The sequence below is a fragment of the Pteropus alecto genome, unplaced genomic scaffold (genome assembly GCF_000325575.1).
Source record: "Pteropus alecto unplaced genomic scaffold, ASM32557v1 scaffold45, whole genome shotgun sequence".
Taxonomy (NCBI): Eukaryota; Metazoa; Chordata; class Mammalia; order Chiroptera; family Pteropodidae; genus Pteropus; species Pteropus alecto.
In genome coordinates, this window is record NW_006442491.1 from 22912620 (window position 1) to 22935419 (window position 22800).

The window sequence follows — 22800 nt, forward strand, 5'->3', positions numbered from 1 at the left end:
GCGGCCCTGCTGTTCCCGGCGGCGCAGTTCCGCTGGCCCCAACCTCTCAATGCGCGCGTCCTGAATAACTTCCCAGGGGCTCGTTAGGAATAACTTAAAGAGGGCCTCGCCTGGTGCCGCCCGGCGCTTTATTTCAGAACCAGGATCGGAACTCAGCGCTTATCACGGCCATGTCCTGGCCTTTTCTCCAGCGGGTGGAGCGTTAGGAGGAGTCAGAGCTCCGTAGTTAGTCCGGCCGGGGTTCGGCGCCTGAGTGTGCTGTAGTGCTGTATATCTGTGGGCAATCTGTGGTTGCCTCTCTGGCTCTGTTTTCTCTAAAATGGGCACATAGACTTGACTTGAGGATTAAATGAAATGAACGCAAAGCACCTAGTAAGTGCACAGTGCATATTTGTTGGATGAATTGTTTTCAAGAAAAGTGGGAAATGAGTATATGAAACCTCACACTTTTAAGTGGTGGCAACAAATTCTGATTTAATAGTTATATTTTGCAGGATATCTGAGCACACTGGCTGCCAGATGTGACTCTGCTCTGAGAAATGGTTTAGTTTTCCAGAGGACAAAATTTTAATCCAATTTTTGAGCAGTTTGGGGGGATTTGTTGTAATGGAACGGATCTGGGTATACACAGCCCATTGCTGTAAGACAGTAACTGCTGACACTGATTCAGTTCCCTAGTCTGTTTCAGTTGAATTCTCAACAGAATTTTTAAATTGCTTCATTAGACACCAAGAATCCCCTACTAACATACTTGGGATCTGGAGTTTTCAGTATTAGAGAAGACTTTGCTTCTATTTATTAAGTCTAGAGAGCTATACATGTCTTGGGTTGAAGAGGAATTTTCACTCAAAAGGCTAATCAGCTCTTTGTTCTGCTTCTGTAGATATGCTTGCTTCATAGGTTGTATTCTAAATTAAATAGACTCATCTTCACTTTTGTTTGTTCTGTCTAAGCAACAAATGTAACTGCCCTCCGTTGAACAATTCCTGACAAATTAACCAAGCAGCCCATGCCAAGTAAACACTATATAAACAAAGCTGCAGCTGAGCTCAGGGCCCAGATCTTCAGAGCGCTCGCTTCCCTGGGATTGCTGCATAATAAACCTGAGTTCTCCACCTCTCTGAGTGCTGCTTTGTTTCTTGCCAGTCCGATTTTTTGTAACATTTCTGTAACAGGGTTATTTACTTATTTTCAAATGTTGACTTTTTAATCCATAAAATTTTTAGAATAATTTTAGGTTTATGAAATTATTGCAAAGATACAGTGAGTTCCTGTATGCCCCACATCCAATTTCCTCTGTTAACATCTTACATTAATATAGTACATTGGTCACAATTAATGAATCAATATTGTTAAGTTAAAGTCTGCGATTTATTAAGATTTGTTCAGTTTTTCCCTAATGCCCTTTTTTTCTGTTCCAGGATCCCATCCAGGATACCACAGTGCATTTAGTGGTCATGTCACTTTAGGCTCCCCTTGACGCTGATAGTTTCTCAGACTTTCCTTGTTTTAGATAAACTTGACAGTTTTGAGTATTACTGGTTAGATATTTTGCAAAATGACCCTCAATTGGGATTTGTCTGGTGGTTTTTATCGTGATTAGATTGGCATTATCAGTTCTGGGAAGGAAGACCACAGAGGTAGAGTGCCATTCTCACCACATCACAGCAAGGGCACGTACTACCAATACAAGTTATCATTGCTGGTGTTTACCTGGATTACTGATTTTTGGGGTAGTCGAGTTTTTTTACTGTAAATTTACTCCCTTTCAATTGGCTCCTATATCCCTTTCACATACCCAGATCAATGTGTTGTTCTGTTTTTCTATTTTGTTGTTTTAACAGTTTCTTACTTTCTGCTCCAGGCTCATCTTGTATATTTCCTCCTTCAGTCCTAGAATTAACCATTTCTCCAAGAAGTTCTGGTTCCTTTTATTGGAAAATGGTATTAGACACCAAGATCTGGATGCTCATTGCTACCAAGATGTCCATGTTTTTAGGCCCTTTCAGTGGACAGAGCAAGAGATATATGTGTGTATACTAACCTGTCTGTATGCACGTATCTGTAAATATTTCTATATCTAGACCTCTGTATCTGTATTAAGGCAAATATGAGTTCATACTGATGTCTGCAACTCTCATCCATTCCACATGGATTATTTGAGCCTCCTTTTTAGGCTTATCTGTAACCTCCCATCAGTAACAAACCTAGCTCCCAGCATTGCCCATTCATTTACTTAACCGTTCAATTCCGTATACATATATAATGGTTTCAGAATTGTTAACCTGTTTCCCCTATGTGAACAACTTTATCAACTAGAGGACAGTCTTACAGACTCATTTCTACGGTTACTGAAGTCAGCACCTAATTCTCCCTATCCTTCAGTGAAATTGTTTAATACATTTGTAATGCATTTAGATTCAGAATGTCACATTCTGCATCCCATCCTGGGATACCTTGACCTTCTAAATGATTTTTAAAAAACATTTGCGTACATTGTGCTATAAAGTTATATGTGCTTGACAAATGCTTAATGTCTTGAATTCACCATTACAGTATCATGCAGTGTAGTTTCACTCGGAGATTATTTTCAACTTCTGTCTTTCAGATTTCACTTCAGCAATCTTATTGGCTCTCTCTTCAAAATGTATCCATAATCTGAGAATTTACCATCTCCACTGCTACCACTCTGGTGCAAGTGTGACTTTTTTATTGTAGTAACCAACTAACTGATCTCCCTGTCCCCTGCAGCCTGTTCTCAACACGACAACTAGAATCCATTTAAAAATGAGTCAGACCAGCCTAGAGCCATGCCACCTTGAACACGCCAGATCTTGTCTGATCTCGGAAGCTAAGCAGGGTTGGGCCTGGTTAGTACTTGGATGGGAAACCTAGGAATACCAGGTGCTATAGGCGTTAAAAAAAAAAAAACCTAATTAATTAATTAATTAATAAAAATGAGTCAGACCATGTCTCTCTCTCTTTTTTTTACTAAGAACCTTCCCTTTCGTTTAGAGGAAAAGCCAAAGTCCTAATATGGCCTCGTGGCCCTGCGTAGTTTGCTCACTCTACCGTTCTTGATCCTAAAATGTATTCCTGCCTCAAGACCTTGCCCCTTGCTGTTCCTTCATCGTGGGTACTCTACCAGATATTTTAATGACTTGTTCTTCCCTTTCTTCTTGCCTCTGCTGAAGTGTCACCTTCTCAGAGAGTCCCTTCCCTGACCACCTTATATAAAATAGCTCCCTTTTACTCCCTCTTTATATTTTGTCATAATACTCATGCCTGACAGTATTATATGTATATATGTGTTTGAGTGCCACTAATTGGACGAAAACTTCATGTCAGGAACTGAATAATGCCCAGCACAAAGTAGGTGCTCAATAAGTAATGTGTCCAGTGAATGAATGTCTCAGACCACTGTTGTTTGGCATTCAGGGACGAGCTTTAAAGGGTCTAGTAACTTTATGAAATTATTTGTCAAGTTTGGTAATAAATGGGTGTATACTTTTAATTTAATTCTTGTAGGAGTTTGAGATGTCCCCAATGTGTAAAAATCTTTTAAGCAAGTCTGAGCATCACAGGACTAGAGACATTGCAGGGTATTCAGCTCTGCCCTGACTCACCAGGAGAGCCTAAGCAAGCCCCATGCATCTCAGCTCCTCACTGTTAAATGTGGCAGTTGGTTGAGGCATCTGCTCTTGCTTTAAAGGTGGAAAACACGCATAGGCTTCATCATTTATTAGATATTTGTCAGGCCCTGGAGCAAACTCAAGATGAACCCAGAGCCCCGGTCTTCCAGGAGCTTATAGTGGAGCAAGTAAAAAACATTAGACTCAGTGTAGTATTTCTTAAACAATAAGAAATACATTTTGAATTTTGACCCAGAACATCCATACTTGGATATAGATGGATATAACTAAAAGAAGGCTTCAGGACACAGTACTCACCTTTGCTAATGTGATATTTTCTATTGTCATTTATTTAATTAAAGTGCTGGCTAATAAAATTAAAAAGAAAAAGGGTCGGTTAAAGCCTAGGAACCGGATTCCACAGCTCACTAATGGACTACAACATGCAGTTTGAAAACCATTGACCTAGTGGGTAAGAGCTCAGGCTCTGGAGGAGCCAGCCAGTTTGAATCCTGACTTTGCCACTTCTCAGCTAAGTAATCCCTGGGTGAGCCAAGCCCGGGTTTCTTCATCCTCATTAGTAATACCTGCCTCCCAGAGTGGTTGTGAAGTGAATGAGATGCTGACCCGTAAAGTGTGTGCAGTCTGGCAAATGATTTGTTCACTGCTACTACTGTTAGCAGTGACAGGGGAAGCAAAGCCTGTCACAGGGAGCCTGAGGGATAAGCACCACCTAGTTGAGAGCTGAAGCTGTGGCTTCTGCAGTCAGGAAAGGAAAACGCAGAAATATTGGCAGGCAGGCTGGGAAGTAAAGCACAGGGGTGCAGGGAAAATTAGAGAGGAGTTCTAAAGCATACATAATGTGTGTGGAGCATTTTATGTTTTCCAGAACATTTTACAACTACTTTCCTGTTATACCTGCGCTGTCCAATATGGGAGTCCTCTAGCCACATGAGACTCTTTATATTTAAATTAATTAAAGTTAAGTAAAATTAAGATTCAGTTCCTCTAGCTGAATCGAAGTGCTCAAAAGACACATGTTTGTTGGTGGCTACCATATCGGAGAACATAAATATAGACTATTTCCATCGCAGAAAGTTCTATTGGACGTCACTTCATTAAACTCCATAAAAGTCTTGTGAAGGAACCTCACTAGATAGGGCATAGATTTTTCTTTTAAATTGTACCCAGTTTCAATAATACTCCAAAAAATTAAAACTTATGACCCCTTCACTTTAATAGTAACTATTTACATTTTCCTATGGCCTCTTTTGATCTTTAGCTAATTAAATTACAATTTATACATGGTTGCAGTCATAGCGATTATATAATTGTTTCCTTTTTTTCAATTAATGTTATTTTGGAAAGCCTTTCCGCTGACCTGATACACAGCATTTATATTTGCATTTATATTTGCCACTAAAAAGTGAAGTGGGAATATGCCACGATGTATCATAATTGAGTTAACTGCTCTGTTGTTGGACACTTTGGTTGCTTCCTGTTTTTCAGGATTATGAATAGCACTGCCATGAACTTTTTTATACCTGAAGCCTTTTTCTTGTTTTGAATTGTTTCCTTACTATAAATTCTAGGAAGTGAGTTATTCAGTCAAAGGGTATTATCACTTTTATGGGTCTTGTTATATATTGCCTAATTGCCATAAAAAAAAAAAAAAAGCCTAAATGCATTATAGCTTTGAATGGAAATTGTTATTTGGCTCTGAGAACATCCAGTCTCCAGGAGGTCAAGAGATTGGCCCAAAGTGTAGCTAATTGCTGATGGAGTGAAGGTTTTGTGCCCAGGATTCCTGAACCCTAGCCCCATGTTTTTATTGTATCACCAATATTCGTAATAGTGTTGCTGTTTGTAACACTAATATATCTAAGTATGGACAAGCCCAGTAGTCTTGTTACAGTCTTAAGCAGAAAGCTTGGGACCAAGAGTGTTTTTTTTTTTTAATGTATATTTATGAGGGGGCAGCTATGAAGAAATGAGGATGCTTTCTCACACCTTTCTCACACGGCATAGGATATAGAGCCCTGTCAGGACTGTATGTTTCTTTTAGTGAAGCTGTTCCCACAGCGGCCTTGGAATTCACTTCGGGGCCAGTTTATGAGCCACCCTAAACAGTCTGCCTGGTGTCTGAGCGTTGTTACACCTTGTATTTGACCAAAAATGGTATTCCTGAGCTTTGTAGCCCCACCTGATTCACCACACTTGGATCCAGATGATGTTGGGTTCTTTCCAGACACCAGAGGATGAAGATCTGCCAGCTCTGAGGATTTTTTGGGCGGGGGTTGGGGGATGAGGGAAGGAAGGAAGGGCCTCAGGCTTTGAAGGTCATACCCAGAGGAGACAGAAATCGTGTGAAAAAGTGGCCACCTTGTTGGCACAGGCGTGCGTCCTTCCTACGTGAGCAGATTAAAAGAAACAATACTAAGTTGCCTAAGTCCCAATCTATTTGCTTAGAAGGTCATTTTTGTTATCCTTCAGTCACTCCTTCATGTTAGAAAAATGTTGCAAAGCAGCGAAGCAGCAGAACCGAAGTGGAAGAAGGTCTTAGGGTAGTCGCTTTAGCCCAGGGCTATACCATAGGAGTTTAATTCAGGCCACGGTGTACTTTAAAACTTTTCTAGTAGCCGCAGTTTAAAAAGCAAAAAGAAGCGGGTAAAACGTTTCTATGTATTGTGGTAAAATATACATAACATTTACCATTTTAACCATTTTTTAGTGTGCAGTTCAGTGGCATTCAATGTTATAACCATCACCACCATCTATTTCCAGAACTTTTTCATCATGCTAAACTGAAACTCTGTATCCCTTGAACAATAACTCCTTATTCCACCCTCCCCCAGGTCCTGGAAGCCTATATTCTACTTTTCGTTTCTATGAATTTGCCTATTCTACATACTTCATGTAAGTGGAATCACATTTGTCCTTTTGTATCTGGCTTGTTTCACTTGGCATGTTTCAAGGTTCATCAATGTTGTAACATGTGTCATAATTTCATTCTTTTTAATAGCTGAATACTATTCTTTTGACTGTACTTACCACATTTAGTTTATCCATTTATCTGTTGATAGACTCCTGGTTGTTTCCATTGTGTGGATATTGCAAATTATGGAGCTGTGAACGTTGGTGTACAAGTGTCTGTTTGAATTCCACCCCTCCCTGTTTTCTGTTCTTTTGGGTGTATAGTAGGAGTGGAATTGCTGGATCATATGGTAATTCTGTGTTTAACTTTTTGAAACACCATCAAACTTCCAGTTTGTCCTTTTACTCTCTTGATAGTGTCCTTTGATGCACAAAAGTTTTTAATCCCGATAAAGTCCATCTTATTTTTTTCTGTGCTTTCGGTGTCACATCCAAGAAATCATTACAAAATCCTGTGTCATGAAGTTTCTCCTATGTTTTCTTCCATAAGTTTTATAATTTTAGCTCTTAAGTTTAGATCTTTGATCCATTTTGAGTTAATTTTCGTATATGGTATAAGATAAGGGTCCAGCTCCATTCTTTTGCATGTGGATATCCAGTTTTTCCAGCACTCTGTGTTGCAAAGACTGTCCTTTCGCCTTGAATGGTCTTGTAACCTTTGTTTGGAAATCAGTTGCCTGTATATGTGAGGATTTATTTCTGAACTCTCTATGCTATTCCATTGGCCTAGATTCCTTATGCCAGTGCCACACTGATTATTATAGCTTTGTAGTAAGTTTTGAAATAAGAACGTGAACCTTCTAACTTTGTTCTCTTTTCAAGATCAGGTGAAATTAATAAGGTAATTTAATTAACCCAATATGTCATTTCAACATGTAATCAATGTAAAATATTATTGAGATATTTTACATAGTATGGACATTACAAGATGTCCATACTATCTTCTAAATTGAGTGTGTATTTAACTTAACAGCCATTTTCAGTTTGGACTTGGTATATTTCAACTCTCAATAGCTACATGTGGCTCATGGCCACCATATTGGACAGCTCAGATTTAGCAGAAAATTGCATTGTGGCACAGATCTCTGAAAATACAAAGATCTTTGGAGTCAGGTGGGCCTGTTTGCACAGTAAGTTTGCCCCTTTTTTGTTGAGGTGGGCGGAAGGAAGCCGTTTGTGGGTGCTGTGGTAGAGGTGAAGAAGTTCAGTCATACCAGGGTAGGAGAGGGCAATATGGAAAGCATGCTGAGAAGGTGACACTTGAGCTCAGCCTTTGAGGTAGACTGGGGAGTTTGCCAAGCTGTCAAAGTTGGAAATGGCATTCTTGGCAGAGTGTGCAGCTTTGGTAGAGGCTCAGGATTGTGAAAGAGCTCAGTGCTCTTGGAGCCTCAGCAGCTCAGACAGGGTATTAGGGCCCTGGTGAAAGCAGATGTGGGTTGAGCCTAGACCTTCCACCTCTGGCCACCACTGCCCCTGTCATCCATGTCCCCAGAATCTCTTATTTGAGTTACTGGCAATAGCCTCCTCACTGGTCTCCCTGTGTCCACTCTGTACTCCTCTTCCACCCATTTAATGTTAGTCAGATAATATCACTTCTCTGCTCAGAACCTTTCTGTGGCTTTGTATTTTACTCAGTCAAATCGGAACCATCAGCATCATACAAGGTCAGCCCCCCGTTCCTCTCTGACCTTACCTCCTTCCACTGTCCCTCATGACCCTCGCCTCTCTGGCCATTTTGGATTTATATCCCTGCCCCAGGGCTTCTACTTGCTTTTTTCTCTGCCTGGGATATGGCTCAACTCTTACATGTCATATCTCTGCCACTTTATTCCCATCTCTTCTTCAGAGAGCACTTCCTGTCACCCTATACAAAATAAAATGATTCCTCTAAGTTTTTTTCAAAACAGTTATAACTAACTGGCATATCGCATCTGGATGTGTTCTTTGTCTGCCTCTACCCTGAGATGTAGGCCCCAAGAGAACAGGGATATGTCTGTTTTGCTCACTCTTCATTGCTTGGTGTTCGATAAGTATTTGTTGAATGAATGGCTGGATGACCAAGTGAACAAATAAGCAAAACCTGAAGCATAGCAGGCCTTCAGTAAATGTATGTTGATTTGAGATTTTTTATTGAAGTGTTTGTATATATTTATTTATTTTCCTGAACTTTATATTTGGAAATATTTCAAACATACAAAAAGTTGAAAAAATGGTCCAGTGACTATCCATATATCCTCCACTTAGATTCAAGAATTGTTAACATTTTACACAATTGCTTTATATATTCGTGTGTGTGTGTGTGTGTGTGTGTGTGTGTGTGTGTGTGTGTAGGACCATTTAAAAATCAGTTGTAGAAACATGACACTTACCTTTTGCATTTAGAAGAAAAAAGAGTCAGAGGAGACCTCAGACAACAGGCAGCTGAGGTCATGGCCTCTGACCTTGACTTCTCACCTCCCGAGGTGCCTGAGCCCACCTTCCTAGAGAACCTGCTACGGTATGGACTCTTCCTGGGGGCCATCTTCCAGCTCATCTGTGTGCTAGCCATCATTGTGCCTGTTTCCAAGTCCCACGAGGCGGTGAGTCCTTCCCTGTGAGCCTCAGCAGCTCAGGCTGGGTTCTGGGTACTCTAAAAGTAGATATCACAGCAGTGAAGACCAGTAGGGCCTATGCTGGACTTTACTGATGTTGTGTGTCCCCAAGTTCCCACCTGGTGGCATTGAGCCACACAATTAATACTTTATATTTTACATATGCATTATCAGATTATATTTAGTGTCTACTACATGTCAGACTCTGCCGAAAGATGTGGCGTCTGCCCTCAAGGAGCTTCTAGTTTTGCGGGGAAGGACAGATATTACACAAATACTCACACATGTTTCCTGAGAATTATAGGGTACTGTGAGTTGTATGACAAGGGGAAGGACCTGATCTTACCCTGGGGCAGGGGATGGGCTATTTCCCCTTACCCCAGGAAGAGGGAACTGCATGTGCAAGGACCCGAGGGATAAAGGAATGGGCTAGTTCATGGAACTGAATGAAGGTGACTGTGGCCAGAACATAGAGAGGACATGATGAGAGGTGCAGCCAGGGGAGTGGGCAGGGCCCAGAGGGTTTTAAGTAAGAGAATGACATGATCAGATTGGCTTTGTTGTTGTTTTGACTTTTATTTTATAGCTATACACTCTTCTGCCATCACCACTCCCATTTTTCTGGTGACACTGATTTGTTGGAAAAAGCAGGTCATTGTCATCTACGATATCCACATCCAGAATTTGGCTGATTGCTTTTCTGTTGTGTCATTTACCATATTTCCCTATTCCCCATATTTCCTGTCAGCAGAAAATTCAATCTAGAGGCTTGATTCAATTCAGATCAGGTTATTTGGTGAGAATACCTCATAGCCAGTGCCGTGTACTTTCTGTTGTATGTCATCAACAGGCACATGGTGTCTGGTTGCACACATTTAGAGATTATAGGATTGATCAGTGGGTTTAGGTGGTGTTAGCTGATCCATCTGTTATAAAATCCCCATCAATCTTTCACTTAAATGGTTTTAGCATCCACATTGATGACCATTGTTTAGATCCATTGTTTCTGTCTACATTTATTAACTGGAATTCTTCAATGAAGAAGATCTTTTCTCATTGCCTGTATGATTACTCTGAAATGCTCTTTATAAAGGCAGGATAAATGCTTGGTTCTTTCCCTTTACTTATTTTCAGAGTAGAGAGTTTGGACTCTAGTAACCTCTAGTCTGAATCAATGAAGCTTTATATTTCATATCATTTTGAACATATATTTTTATATATTTGATGTATTTTAATTTTAGGGTTGTTTTTTTTTTTAATGCTTAAATGGTCTCAGTGGGAGCCCCATCACATTATATGAAATATTGTCTACATGGGAAGCCTAGGGTTTTATTGGAGACAGGTCATATAAGCATCCTCTGCCTAGCATGGACCAAAATTTCAGACTTCCAGAAGGAAAGCAGGTGTTCCGCATAAACCTTATTGTTTGCACAAGCAGTTCAGGCACAGTGAGCCACTCTTATCAGTTATGGGAATGTGGGAACTACCCAGAATCCAGTTTCCCAGATGCCAGTCATGGGCCAACCTTGTAAGCTGGCTTTTCTAAGGATAGTTTTTTTAAATGTTAACTCTTATAATATAATTACCATAGTTTTAAAATAACTATATGTTTTTTCACTACTGAGAGTAAGAGAATTTAAGATTTCTTTGTGGTTCATTTTGGCCCACAAATATGTCCCAGTAGGGGTGTCTGGTCAGAGTATTGTGTTTAGTAATTCTTTTCTTCTTATAGGGATATTTCTATCATGACATACTGTTAGGTTAACTTGCTTTAATTTGTTTTTAATTTTTAGGGATCTTTTTCTTTTTGATATAATTAAAAAACTATACAGAACATTCATATACAACATTTTCCAAAGTCAAAACTGTATAACAAGATACAGTCACAGAAGTTTCCTTTAATCTCAGTATCCTCCACCCGCTTTTCTTCTTCTCTCCATATTGGTAAACATTTTTAAATTTTGATTTATCTTTTCTTTATTTCTTTTTGAAACATACACAGATTCCCCCTTTGATATACAAAAGATAGCAGACTATAAAATATAGTTTCACCTCTTTCTTTTTTTCACTTAACAATATACAATGTATTTTGGAAATCCTTGTATCTTGGTGATGACTGTGTCCCAGAGGTCCTCCTGGTGTAGCTGGGGGGATGACGGGGCTTTGCTAATGCACTGGGAGCCATCCTGAAGAAGCAGGCTTGGCGTAGGGATGCAGAAGGAGCATGATGAGCTCAGCTTTAAACAGGTGCCTTTAAGATGTCCAGGTGGTTCTGTCAAGTAAGCTGTCGAATCTGCAGGTCTGTATTAGAAGAAAGGTCCAGGCTGAGTGTTGATCAACTTTTGGGAGTTGATGAAATGTAATTGAAGCCGTGGGAGAGGATGAGGTCTCCAAAGGAGAGAATATGGAGTGAGATGAATGGAGACGAGAAGAGGGTCTAGGTCGGATCCCTGAGGAGCTCCAGCACTTAGGGAACATGCAGGGAGGAGGAGCAGCCACCTAGGGTGGGGAACACCTTGGTGAACATAGGTTTGTGGCTCTGGGTGTTCTGTTCATCTTCATTTCTCATTCGGGTGTTTTGAGAAGGAGGTCATGATTGGAGTTTTTCCACCCACAATTGTATCATACTCTAAAAATGAAATCTCTGTGCTCTGGGGCTCTGTCCTCACAGACAGGACATGCTATTGGGCATTATAAATAACAAACTTTTTTTTGTCATTGGCCACTGATGAATCCTGCTAACAGTCCCGAGGGAGGGAGGTGATGAGTGTTCTTGTTTTATAGGCAGAGATACAGTCAGAGGTGTGTGGCCTTTCGGAGAGCTGCTGCTCACCTCTTGTGTTCGTAACCCTTCCAGGCTAGCCACAGAGGCGGGGCCCGTTTAGCGAACTTTCAAAAAAAGGGGTGCCCTTTACTGTTTCTTTGAGGTTTTTACTGGCATGGTGGGTTGAGATCCTATAAGGCAGGGAGTTGACAAAGGGTCCACAGTATGCCTTTGTTTCCCCTCCCCCCACCTCCTCTGTCATTTAGAGGTTAATTTGGGACAAGAACCTCATCTTTTAAAACATAAATATAGTACATAAGCTCTCTTTTTAATTTATCTTAAAGTTTAGAGGAATACGACTCACACAAGTGAATTGTCTTTATAACTGAGGCTTACTGTTTTAGGTTTTAGTTTTTGTTTCTTTAGTTTTTCAATGGCTCAATAGCAAAAAATACAGTACCATGATTTAACTTTTTATTGGTGTATCATACCAGCAAATGGATCCCAATTATACAGGGATGCTACCGCCAGCTTTCCTCTGTGTGCCCCCATAAGGCAGCCTTCTCTCACTCCCCAAACTCTAAAGAAATAGAGAAGAAACACTATTCTGTGTATAAATAATCTTGCAAAGAGAGGGTGAGTGCCAAGACTGTGTTCAGAGGCTGTGCCTAGTAACTCGCTGGGATTTGGAATTTGGATGGGGAGGGGAAAAGAAGGGTGTTTTAACTTGAGGATAGGGAGCTCTTTGGAAGGAAAGGAGCCTGTGGGAATGGGGTCGGTTTGTGGGACTCCAGTCAGCCCAAGGGCAGGAGGGAGGTACCTGGAAGTGGAGGGTGGCAGGAGGTGGGAGAAGGTGGAAATGGCAGTGGGAGGACCGGAGAACAATCTTGCTCTTTTTGCTTTGTTTAGGGCAAAATTATCCCTCTTGCGCGGCCTATAGAAACAAGGTTTATTAGTGGCTTTTTGGGTCAGAAGATAATATTTTTGGCTCTAGATGATGGGAAAGCCTTTTGAAAAGCAAAAGAATGTCTTTCCTGTTGTTCCAGTAAGCTGATTTTTTGCAACTAGTGTATGACTTCAGTACTTTCAATACTTAGCAGATTATTTGAAAGCTCTTTTGGGGGTAATCAGGGAAGAAAAAAGGAACATATACAAATGCTTCCCACCCCACCCCCTTTCTTTTCAGAGTAGGAGAACCAGTTGGTAAAATCAAAACCAAAGTTCCTAGAATTCTAAGCCAAATGAGAATGTTTTCTCATTGACACCACTAAACTAAGACCCTAGAAAACAAACATTTGTTTGAGGCTGATTGGAGAAGCCTGGGCCATACTTAATCCAAGCATTTTCTTGTAGGCTGGATTCTAAAATATAAAGTAGGTCCTTATACCATTTTGTCCAGTCCAGGGTGCAGATATGTTTCATCTTTCATGCTGAGTCTGATTGTTTGGTGGCCATGGCGAAAAGAATTTTGGGGCTGCTTCTAGGCTCTAGAGTAATGAAATTGATCGGTGACGTGAGCAAGGCCCTAGGGCATGGTAGTATGAATTGCTCATCCCTGGGCTGGTCCACGATTCTCCATGTGGTTGCACCGTCTGGGGAATTTTCAAAGGCCTGGGCTGCACCTACAGAGATTCTGATTCAATTGTTCTCTGAAGACTTGGATTAGTATTTTCTTAAGGTGCCCAGGTGATTCTGTTATGCAGCCAATATTCTAAATCTTTGGACCATTTCCTTGAAGCACAGACCAATTTTGGGAAGTATACAGTTCTACATGTGTTAAGTGTGAAATAATAGCAAGACAACTAAGTGGTAAAGTGAGAGCCAGTGAGATGTTGGGAATAGAGACCTGGGAATTATTTTATTAATATAGCGTTACTTCTTGAAACCCTAAGAATGAATTGCTAAGCTTTTCAAGGGAAATTAAAATGCAAGAGAGGCCTGAACTTAAGGCATTCCTTGAACTACTTGAAGTAGCTTCTGTGCAGTTTAAATATACTGAAAAGATGGGGGTGCTATCCCAGGGCAGGGATGCAGTGGGGCCCCTGGAAGGGGTGGGAACCGGGGAACCCATCATTCACCATCTGCATCCACTCTGCCTCTCCTCCCTGTCTGTCTCCTGTCTTTCACATCTCTTTCTGGGGCCCTGCTTCCTCTGCTTGCTGTCCCTGGTGGTCAAATGAAACATGGCCACTAACAGCTCCCAAAGTTGATGTCTTTCAGCTGCAGCATCTGGAGGCTGCCTTCCTGTTTGGTCCCAGTTCCCAGTTCTAAAATCCCCAGGGAAGGAACTCTAGCTGACCCAGTTTGGGACAGCTCTGGCCAGTGTTAGGGGGAGGCAAGGGTCCTGTGGAGTGACCTCTAGGGGCAGAGGGGAAGGTCAGTTCCCAAAGGAGGAGTGCCGTGCAGACAAAGCTGGGGTCTCCATTCCTCTCTCTCTTTCAGGAGATGGGGCAGAGCAGTGGGCAGAGGACCAGGAGCCGGCGGTCTCCCTGAAAACCGCTGAGTGGTTCAAGGAGAGCACATGGAAAACGCAGTCCCCACAGAGGCTGGGCAATGAGAACAATCGAGTGGTTGTGGAAAACTCGCTCAGTGTGATGAAAATTCCGCGTTCAGGCTGCTGTCCTTCAGAGTCTGGTTTCCGTAGAACTAAGTTCTTAATAGGGAGTTCCTGAGTCCCTGGGAGGTCCCTGGCTAGGCTTCAGAAGTCTGTAAGCTCCCCGAAATCATTTATAAAAATGTGATATTTTCATGCTCAGGCACATTTTCGGGGAAGGTAGTCTATAGCTTTTCTCAAAGTGGAGCGCAGTAGGTTAATGAGGGAGAGCCCAGTTCCAGGAGTTTAAGGGGTAAGTAATAAGGCAGTGAAGGTAAGGAGCCCATCTCCTCTGCCTTATCAAAAGCCTGCCTGATCTGACTCCCAAGCCTGTGTTGGACCAGTTTCTACACAGAATGTTGAGTCACTCAACCCTGAGCAAGTGGGTGTTGACTTTTAGTTCAGCAACTTATACAGCCGATAGTAATAGCTCATCTGGCAATTAATCATAAACTCTCCTAGAAGTTTAAATGCTGCCTGTTCTAATCTCTTCATATGTGTAGGTCACATCTCCCCAGCCTGCCGCCATCCCGTAGGCAGGGAAGTCTTTGTATATTGCCGCAGTCTCTTCTCATATTAACGGGGACTCTTTCTGTTGAAAATTCAGGAACTTTAGCAGTTTCCCCAGAAGGAAACTATTGGCTCTTAGAATTGGGAGTTTCAAGGCACAGCTGGGTTCAGAAGCTCAGACGGTCTTCAGGGTTCTGTTTGTCTCTCCGTCTCCTGGAGATTTTCCTACGAATGTTGACTTCATCCTTAGGCCTCTGCCATGTGTCAGGAAGATGGCCATAGCAGCTCCAGGCTACGTCCTTATTGCTCATGATTTAAAAGCAAGAGAAGCCATTTCTCTGCCTTCGCTCACTTTCGAGATTCATGGAAGGCCTCTGCTTGGCCACATGCTCAAACCCTGCCCCATAGGCGAGAAAGGGACATGGGTACCATTTCTGCCAAACCACATATAACTGGCCACTCTCGTGGCCATAGGATCGAGACTCACATGGCTAGGGAAGGGGCAGGGCCCCAATGAAAGGGACTGGTGGGCAGATGGAGACAACTGATGCCCACCATTGTGATCCAGCGGAGAACTCAACCAGAATTGATAGCAAGAGTAATGGCTTTCAATGTGATGCTCACATAGATTTCACTGTCAGCCAAAAATCTTTTCAGTGTTTGGAGCCCCGACAAGGATGGAGCCTTCCTGGGGACAGAGGGGCAGTAGCCTAGACTTTCAGGACCCTGCTAGAAAATTCTGCATGGGGGTCTCGATTTTAAACTAGGCCCCCCGAATGCCAGGGAAGGCTGCCCTAGTAAATAATTTACTCAAGCAAGTGTATACCTATTCTCAACACCTCAGGAGACAGGTTCACAGAACCAACTTTGCAATTCTGCCCTGTATTTTTTTAACCTGCAGGGAGGAGCCTGCAGTTAAGTTGGGTGGCAGGGTGTTTTTTACTTAACGACCTGTTCTGAGAGATTGCTGTGTGGTGGGTAGGGTGAAGGTATAAACATGGTCTCGAGATGTGAGCTGGCTCGTGAGTGAGACGACTGGACACACAAGGAGCCACAGACTAGCCAGTGGGAAGGGCCTGTGTCGTGCCGCATTGTGTCTGGAATGAGCTCCCAAGGCTGTTCTCTCTAATCACAGTTCTCCTCGCCTGCCAAGCGCGTCCTGGACTCTGTGTTTCTGTTCGCCTTGTTGAGCCCACATGGCCGGCCTCCCCCGCTCCCTGTCTCAGCTCGTCCTATCTTCCTCTCAAGGCCAGCGCTAGTTCCGTCTCCGCCAGATCTTCTCAGCCCCCACCCTGCCCAGGGCCTTAGGCAAGAGTACAGCGGGGCAGCAGGAGCTTCAGCACTGGGCACACTTGGTCTGGGTGCTGGCCCACCCTCACTCATCTCCCTGAGCCTGTGTCCTGAGCTATAAAAGGAGGGCATTCATGCCTGACCCACAGAGTTCTTGAGGATCAAGTGAGATAAGGTGTGTGGGGCTACCTGAGCCAAGCACAGCGCTTTTCTTTCCCTGGACCATTTAAGAGGAAAGAATGGCTTCGGTCTGTTGTAGAATGACGTTTTGTCCTGATGTATAGGACTGAATCCACATTCAGCTGTATAGTGGCGATCATAAAATTCTGTGTGCTTTCCCTGATGGAAGAGATTTGATGCATTGTGGCACAGATTCGATTATTTGTATCTGATGAATAGTAGCAATTTTCTGGTCTGTAAGCGGTTGTGGAGCTGCTTCATTATTGATGAGGCCTCTGTCCACAGATGACGTCTCTGCAGACTCAGGAACCTCCTTGCAGGCGAAGTCTTCTTTTACTCCTGACAATGTGATTGCTGAGGAAACTTAAAACGTGCTTCAGAGGAGGCGAGGTGTTCCCAGATTTAAGAATGGGGCTGTAGCGTTCGGAGCCTGCCATCTGCCTGGCTTGGACAAGCAATGTGCATTTGAGAGAAATTAAAAGTCAGCTGTTCATTCAGAGTCATTCTTGCTATCCAAGAATTTGGAGCTCCAGCTCTGTGTGGTTAGGACCCCAGGATCCAGATCCTTTATGACAGCTGCCTCTGCTTCCCCGCAGGTTGGGGGAAGATGACTGTGCCCTATCAAGCTAGTCACTGAGTCTTGGTGAACCTTAGTTTCCTTGCCTATAAAATGGGGCTCACAGTGGCTGGCTTGCCAGGGTGATGAGAGGCTCAGTGAGCTGATGTTTGTGAAGCACCTACATGGTGCACATCACTAAGTGTACATTCTCTTCGTCATTACCCACTTGTGCCTGACACAGAACCTGCATACACTGGGCACAGATAGATAGGTGATGAATGCTGAGCACCTGGACATGAAAGGGAGCAGAGTACCCAGGAAATGCTGACTTGACCAGTAGCCCAGAGTGACAGAGTAGGCTGCATGAGGGAGCGTGCCCAGAGACAGGGCCAAGGCTGGAGCGGAATGGCCCTGGAGGCCGTGCTGAGGCTTTTGGAATTCGTCCTATATGAAGAGGGAACCAGCAACAGTTTCAAAGCAGAAAACAGAGCTGGTCTCCTCAAACGATTGTTTTAGGAAAACAGACTCTGAAAGCAGCATGGCAGGTGGTGAGGAAAAATTATAGGAGACCAATACAGTGAAAGAGGCAGGCAGGAGACCGCGGGGTCTGAGCTGGTGCAGTGTGTGTCCAGAGGGGACTGGGTGGAGTCAAGAGCCCATTAGAAAAGTAGAGTGGACAGGACCTGGGGACAGATTGGATGTGGGGCACGAGGGAATGGCAGGAACTTGTAAATGACTCGGAGCTTTCTAGCTTGGGTAGCTGGGTAGGTGATGATGTCAAAAACTGAGATGGGGAAGAGAGGAGGAGGTCTGGGTGAGGAGGAGACAGAATACATTCAGATGACTCGGTGACCGTAATGTGAACACACACCCACAGAGAGCTGCTTTCCACTGTGAAAAATAAAGCGTGACTTGAGGAGCACTGAACCACTGTCCTGATCCGGTAGGAGCTTTACTCTCAAACAAGAGGCTTCTGAATGACTTATTGACAGAATTTAGAACGATCTAGAAGATCATTCCATGGTTACCTGTGGTTCCAAGGGTGGCTGCACAGAGAGAAAGTACATGCCACTGTTTACTCAGATTCTCCATCACCATTAACCTTCACGTCCCTTGGAGACCTGGGAGAGGCCGTACTGTATACCCATTAAAAGCTTGGTTTCAAATCCTGGCTCTGCCACTCACCAGCTGAGACTTTAGGCAAGTCACATAACTTCTCTGAGAGTCTCTTCTTCCATCTATAAAATGGAACATTAGGGCACTTCATGAGGTTAAAATAAGGTATGTCCAGACCACATGACACAGGGCCTGGCATATCGTAAATATTAGCAGCTACTGTGGCTGCTCTTGTTGTCATTATTATTGGTTGCTATGTCTAGCCATATTTTAGGGTATATATATTGGGTTTAAAATCTGCTTGTGTCCTCTGTGCTCGTGGAAAAAGTGAGATTTAGTCTTAAGTTATATTTTCATGAAAATGAACAAGAGTGAAGTTCCCGTGATTATGGGAGATCTTGCTTGTTCTTTCATTTCATTCATTCGTTCGTTCATTCATTCATTTACTCAGCAACAATTGAAGCTGTCCCAAGGAGCTCACAGGCCAGTAGGGGAGACCAACATGAGAACATGTAACTGTGGTAGAATAATAGTGTTATAAGGTTCCTGGGGACCCGACGGGGTAGGGGTGGAGGAGGGGGTGTACCCTGTTGGAGGTAGGGGAGCAGAGAAAGAAGGCTGGATAGTGACTGGAGTGTGTTTTGGGGCTGGGCATAACCATGGGGAGGGGTTGACTGGAAGGCCAAGGAAAGGAGGGTGCTCCTCTCGTTAGGCGTGACCAGTGGGAGCCCTGTGGCCAGTGTGGGGGTGGAGAAGAGCACAGACGAGGCTGGAGAGGCGGCCTCTTTAGATGCCATCCCAGGTGTGGGACAAGAGGCCGTGGGAGATGGAAAGCCACTGGAAGATTAAGGTGGGGGGATCTGCACTTTAGAAAAATCTCTTTGGCAGGTACACAGGAATGGCATAGAGCAGGAAGATCAGTCAGCCCTGGGGGAACTGAAGCAGGGACTTTGACGCTAAAGAGAGTGGCTCAGTCCAGAGGTAGAAGAGTTCGAATCAGCCGAACTTGGTGACTGGAAAGTGGGGAGGAGAGAGAAGGTGGGGTCACTGGGACTCTGGTTGCTCTGCCTACGGATGGGAAGGAGGGCTCGGCCTGCTAGCGAAGGGACCATGCTTGGTCTGGGACAGCTGAGTTGGAGGTGGCTGGGAGACTCGAGTCTCAGTTGTCTGACAGACAGCTGGATCCGGGGAGAGGTCTGGGAGGTGCCAGAAAGGATGAGGCACTTGAGAGAGGATCTGTGGAGTGAGGGCAGCAAAGGGGATGGCTGCTGGGTCACCATCTCTGTGGATTCTGAACCGGGCCCCATGGAAACTGGAGGAGGCACCCAGCGTGGAGCTCAGAGTGGAACTCCATCCCTGGGGATCCTGGCAGGCCTGCACAAGCTCCCTGTGCATAAACCATTCATCTAATCGGGGCCAGTTTGCCCAGGGTGCTCAGGGACCCACTGGTTTCCAGTCCAGTTCCCAAGGTCTCCAAGGGCATTGTGCCCTGCGGGGTTTGCCTTTAACAGTAGCCTTCCCACTGAGCTCTGCAGCCTGCAGCCTGTGCACTTGACACACTGGTTCCTCTGAGGTTTTGTTTTGTTTGCTTTTCTAATGGGCTAACTTTTTTTTTTTCCTTTCTTTTTTGCCAAGTTACATAAACAGTGTCAGCACGAGGGACAGGCTGGGAGAGTCCAGAGCTGCAGTCAGAGACCTGGCCGGAGGAGGGGCCGACTCCCTCATTATCTTGGGAAGATCACCCATGGTGCCTGGGACTGGGCTGGGCCTTTACATCTGGTGTCTCAGGGTGGAGAGGAGACAATGCTGGCCAATAAGAGGTTGCTGAAAGACCTCTGGACTGGGCTTTCGGGTGGGGACCACCCCTCCCCAGCTGACGTTCTGCCTCTTCTGTAGGGTGGAGGCTTGGACCAGGGGCTGATGGGTGAGCCGGGAAAAATAGAGCTTAAACTTAAAGCAAGCTGGAAGCGAGGAGTTGGCCACTTAAACAGGAAGAAATATTTTTCTCTTCCAGCAAAAGTGTGTTTTCTCCTAATATTCTTCATCTGCTTTTTGTTGTCTCATTTTTAATAAAAGAACACAGGTTCTAAGAAACATTTTCTTACCATAGTGTCCAGGGCACCAGGGCTATGGGGGGTGTGGGCACTTGACTAAAGAGGAGCTGCTGCTCACTGCATTTCCTTCATGAGGGGATTCAGCGCTAGTGTCACTGAATGTTTAAAGTTTTCAGGAAAGCTAGGAATCCAGATTGAATGGGAAATCTCCCAATTGGCTCAAATTCTTAAAAATAAACTCTGCAGCCCAAGTGAAGTTCTCCTGTGGCCTGGACAAGGCCAGAGAGCTGTAGTTAGCGTTCTCTGAGTTAGATGGCCCGCACTAACATCCTGCCTGGCTGTGGCACACTGTAATTTATCACCCAGGGGAGGAGGGGACTTCAACAGGGCTGAGTCTTCTCTAGATTCTTCTGGCATGAGCCTGAGTGGCTGGGTGGGCCCTTCCCCAGAGTCCACTTTCTTTATCAGCACAGCGAAGGCCAGGGCTGGATCTGAGAGTTTGAACCTTTTGTAAGCAGCAGCAGAACCTTCGTTTAAACCAAATCTTACAGGGAAGAAATCACAATGTATACGACAGCTGAAAACCAGAACTCCAGTCCTAGGGAGAGTCTGGAGTTCTGCCATCCCCCACAGGGCACCTCCACCAGTCCCCACAGAACAGTGCAGTGGCTCCCCACCTGCCAGCCGGCTCTCTCCACTCCTCCCTGCCCTGGCATTCTGTGTGTTGAATGGGAGAACAGCAGGGCCAAGAGAGCAAGCCGCAATGGATGCCCCTCACCCAGATTCTGACCAGACTCCACCCAGGTGGCCAGCCAGACACGGTGTGCAGCCACGCATTTCCTGGGTGCTTTCCGAGCATCCTTGCCTCCTCACAGCGACCCTCCACGGTGCGCATCGCTATTTCCATTTCACAAAGGGTTAAACCAAGGCGCAGAAAGGGGAAGTGACTTGTCCACAGGGTTTCTTGGCTGGAACACGTAGGAACCTAGATTCCACCCAGGCCTGTGAGACTCCAAAAGCTGCCTCCTCCCCCTTGGGGCCTCCCTTATTGTTCACTGAGAACTGCCCTGCTCCCAGGGGTCGTCCCGCCTACATGTTCATCCTGGGTCCCAGCCATGATGGCGTCCATCCCTTGTGTTTCTGTGGCATGCTTCATTCAGTTTGCAAAGTCCCTTCAGACACGATCTGATTTTCCTGGTGTCAAGCTTGAGTCGTCTAAACAAGAGTCTTCATTTTATCCCCACACAGGAGGCAGAGCCATCTGAGCCCAGAAGTGGGGAGGTGATGAGGAAGCCCAAGGCTGCTGCTCCTTCCGTGAACAAGAGGCCCAAGAAGGAGACCAAGAAGAAGCGGTAGAAGATAAGGCCTGTGGAGCTGGGCAGAAGGGGCAAGGGCAGCATCCTGTCCTCCTGCTCTGTCTCACAGGCCCAGGGTCTGAGGTGGCTGAGATTCCTTCTCATCATAGAGAACTGGACGATCATGACAATCCCAGTCCCCAGCTGGGCAGACCACCACTCCCTCTTCCTTCTGCTTCCATAATAGTTACGAGCCAAGGGGACTGAAACGCCCTATGAGCAGACTGTCTTAGAAGTCTGTTCAGAAATCGGGTCAGCTCACAGAGTTGTTTTCTGACTTAATCATAGAGTCCAGCCTTTAGTCACTCCCCTTACGGATTTACACTACATTTTAGTCATTATCGAATGCTGACAAGCACTGCCCTCTCCCATTATTTGTGCACTGCAGATCTTCTGCTGATCAGTCACCTTTGTCTCTGCTTGTACAGATGAAGCTAAGCCAGGCCAGGCCTCACCTGTTTGTTTAGGTCAAGATGGTATGGCCACTGCGATGTTTATGGTCCCATAAGTGAAATAGCCGGGTCTGAAAGGTGCCTGGTGTGAGAGCCAGTGGAAGACCTGGGCCCCAGCAATGCCTGGTTTTCCTTTGGCAGTTGGAAGGGATTTGGTTGAATGAGTGCGTGTTTCTTGGGTCCAACTTTCTGAGCCTTTGAAATGGGGGGCTTGTCACCCTCAGACCAACTGCTTTTCAACCCATCGTAGCACATTGAAAGTGAGCCTTTTGGCTTTCATCTCTGCAGCATCCCACAAATATCCCACGTCCCCCATCTCCCTCCTCCTCACCCCCATTCTTTCATCCCCTGACCAGCGAGGAAAGGTGGCAATAAACTGCTCTGCATACAAAGCTTCTGTGTTGTCTGCTGCTGAGGGATATAGGTGCCTGGTCCCTGCCCTGGGGGTGAAGGAAAGGCTCACCCCCAGAGAAGTGGGGCATTATGACTGAGGATGGCCAGAACTGTGGGGCGGCTCTGGTCAGCAGCTCTCCAGCCATTCTGAGACAAGCTTTTTTCAGGAAGGGTCCAGCCAGCTGCTTCTTGTGGCCCTTAGTCACTGGAAATACTTGAGAATGTCCGTGCGTGTGTTAGAGTTTCCACTGGGACCAGGCCCCGCGCCTTCCCCAGTTCCTGTTGCCTGAGGAAGAAGTGGCTTGTCCTCAAAGTGGCTTGAAAAAACCAAGTCAAAGGCCTCACATGGCATGGGATGGGTCACACAGGTCCAGCCA

The 22800-nt window shown here is 44.8% G+C and overlaps 1 protein-coding gene and 1 pseudogene across 1 annotated transcript; both read left to right on the forward strand.

Annotated features, from left to right (window-relative positions):
• The first annotated feature begins 2800 nt into the window (after positions 1-2800).
• On the forward strand, positions 2801-2916 carry LOC112471188 (annotated as a pseudogene).
• Positions 2917-8954: 6038 nt separating this feature from the next.
• Positions 8955-22422, forward strand: MANBAL (mannosidase beta like). Its single transcript, XM_006921797.3, has 2 exons — positions 8955-9145; positions 21472-22422. The coding sequence occupies exons 1-2, from the start codon at positions 8996-8998 to the stop codon at positions 21577-21579; spliced, it is 258 nt and encodes an 85-aa protein (XP_006921859.1). The 5' UTR covers positions 8955-8995; the 3' UTR covers positions 21580-22422.
• The last annotated feature ends 378 nt before the right edge of the window (positions 22423-22800 follow it).

Coding starts and splice junctions, on each gene's coding strand:
- MANBAL (XM_006921797.3), top strand. CDS start 8,996: ATGGCCTCTGACCTTGACTTCTCACCTCCCGAGGTGCCTGAGCCCACC. Junction 9,146..21,471: donor TTTCCAAGTCCCACGAGGCG/GTGAGTCCTTCC, acceptor ATCCCCACACAG/GAGGCAGAGCCATCTGAGCC.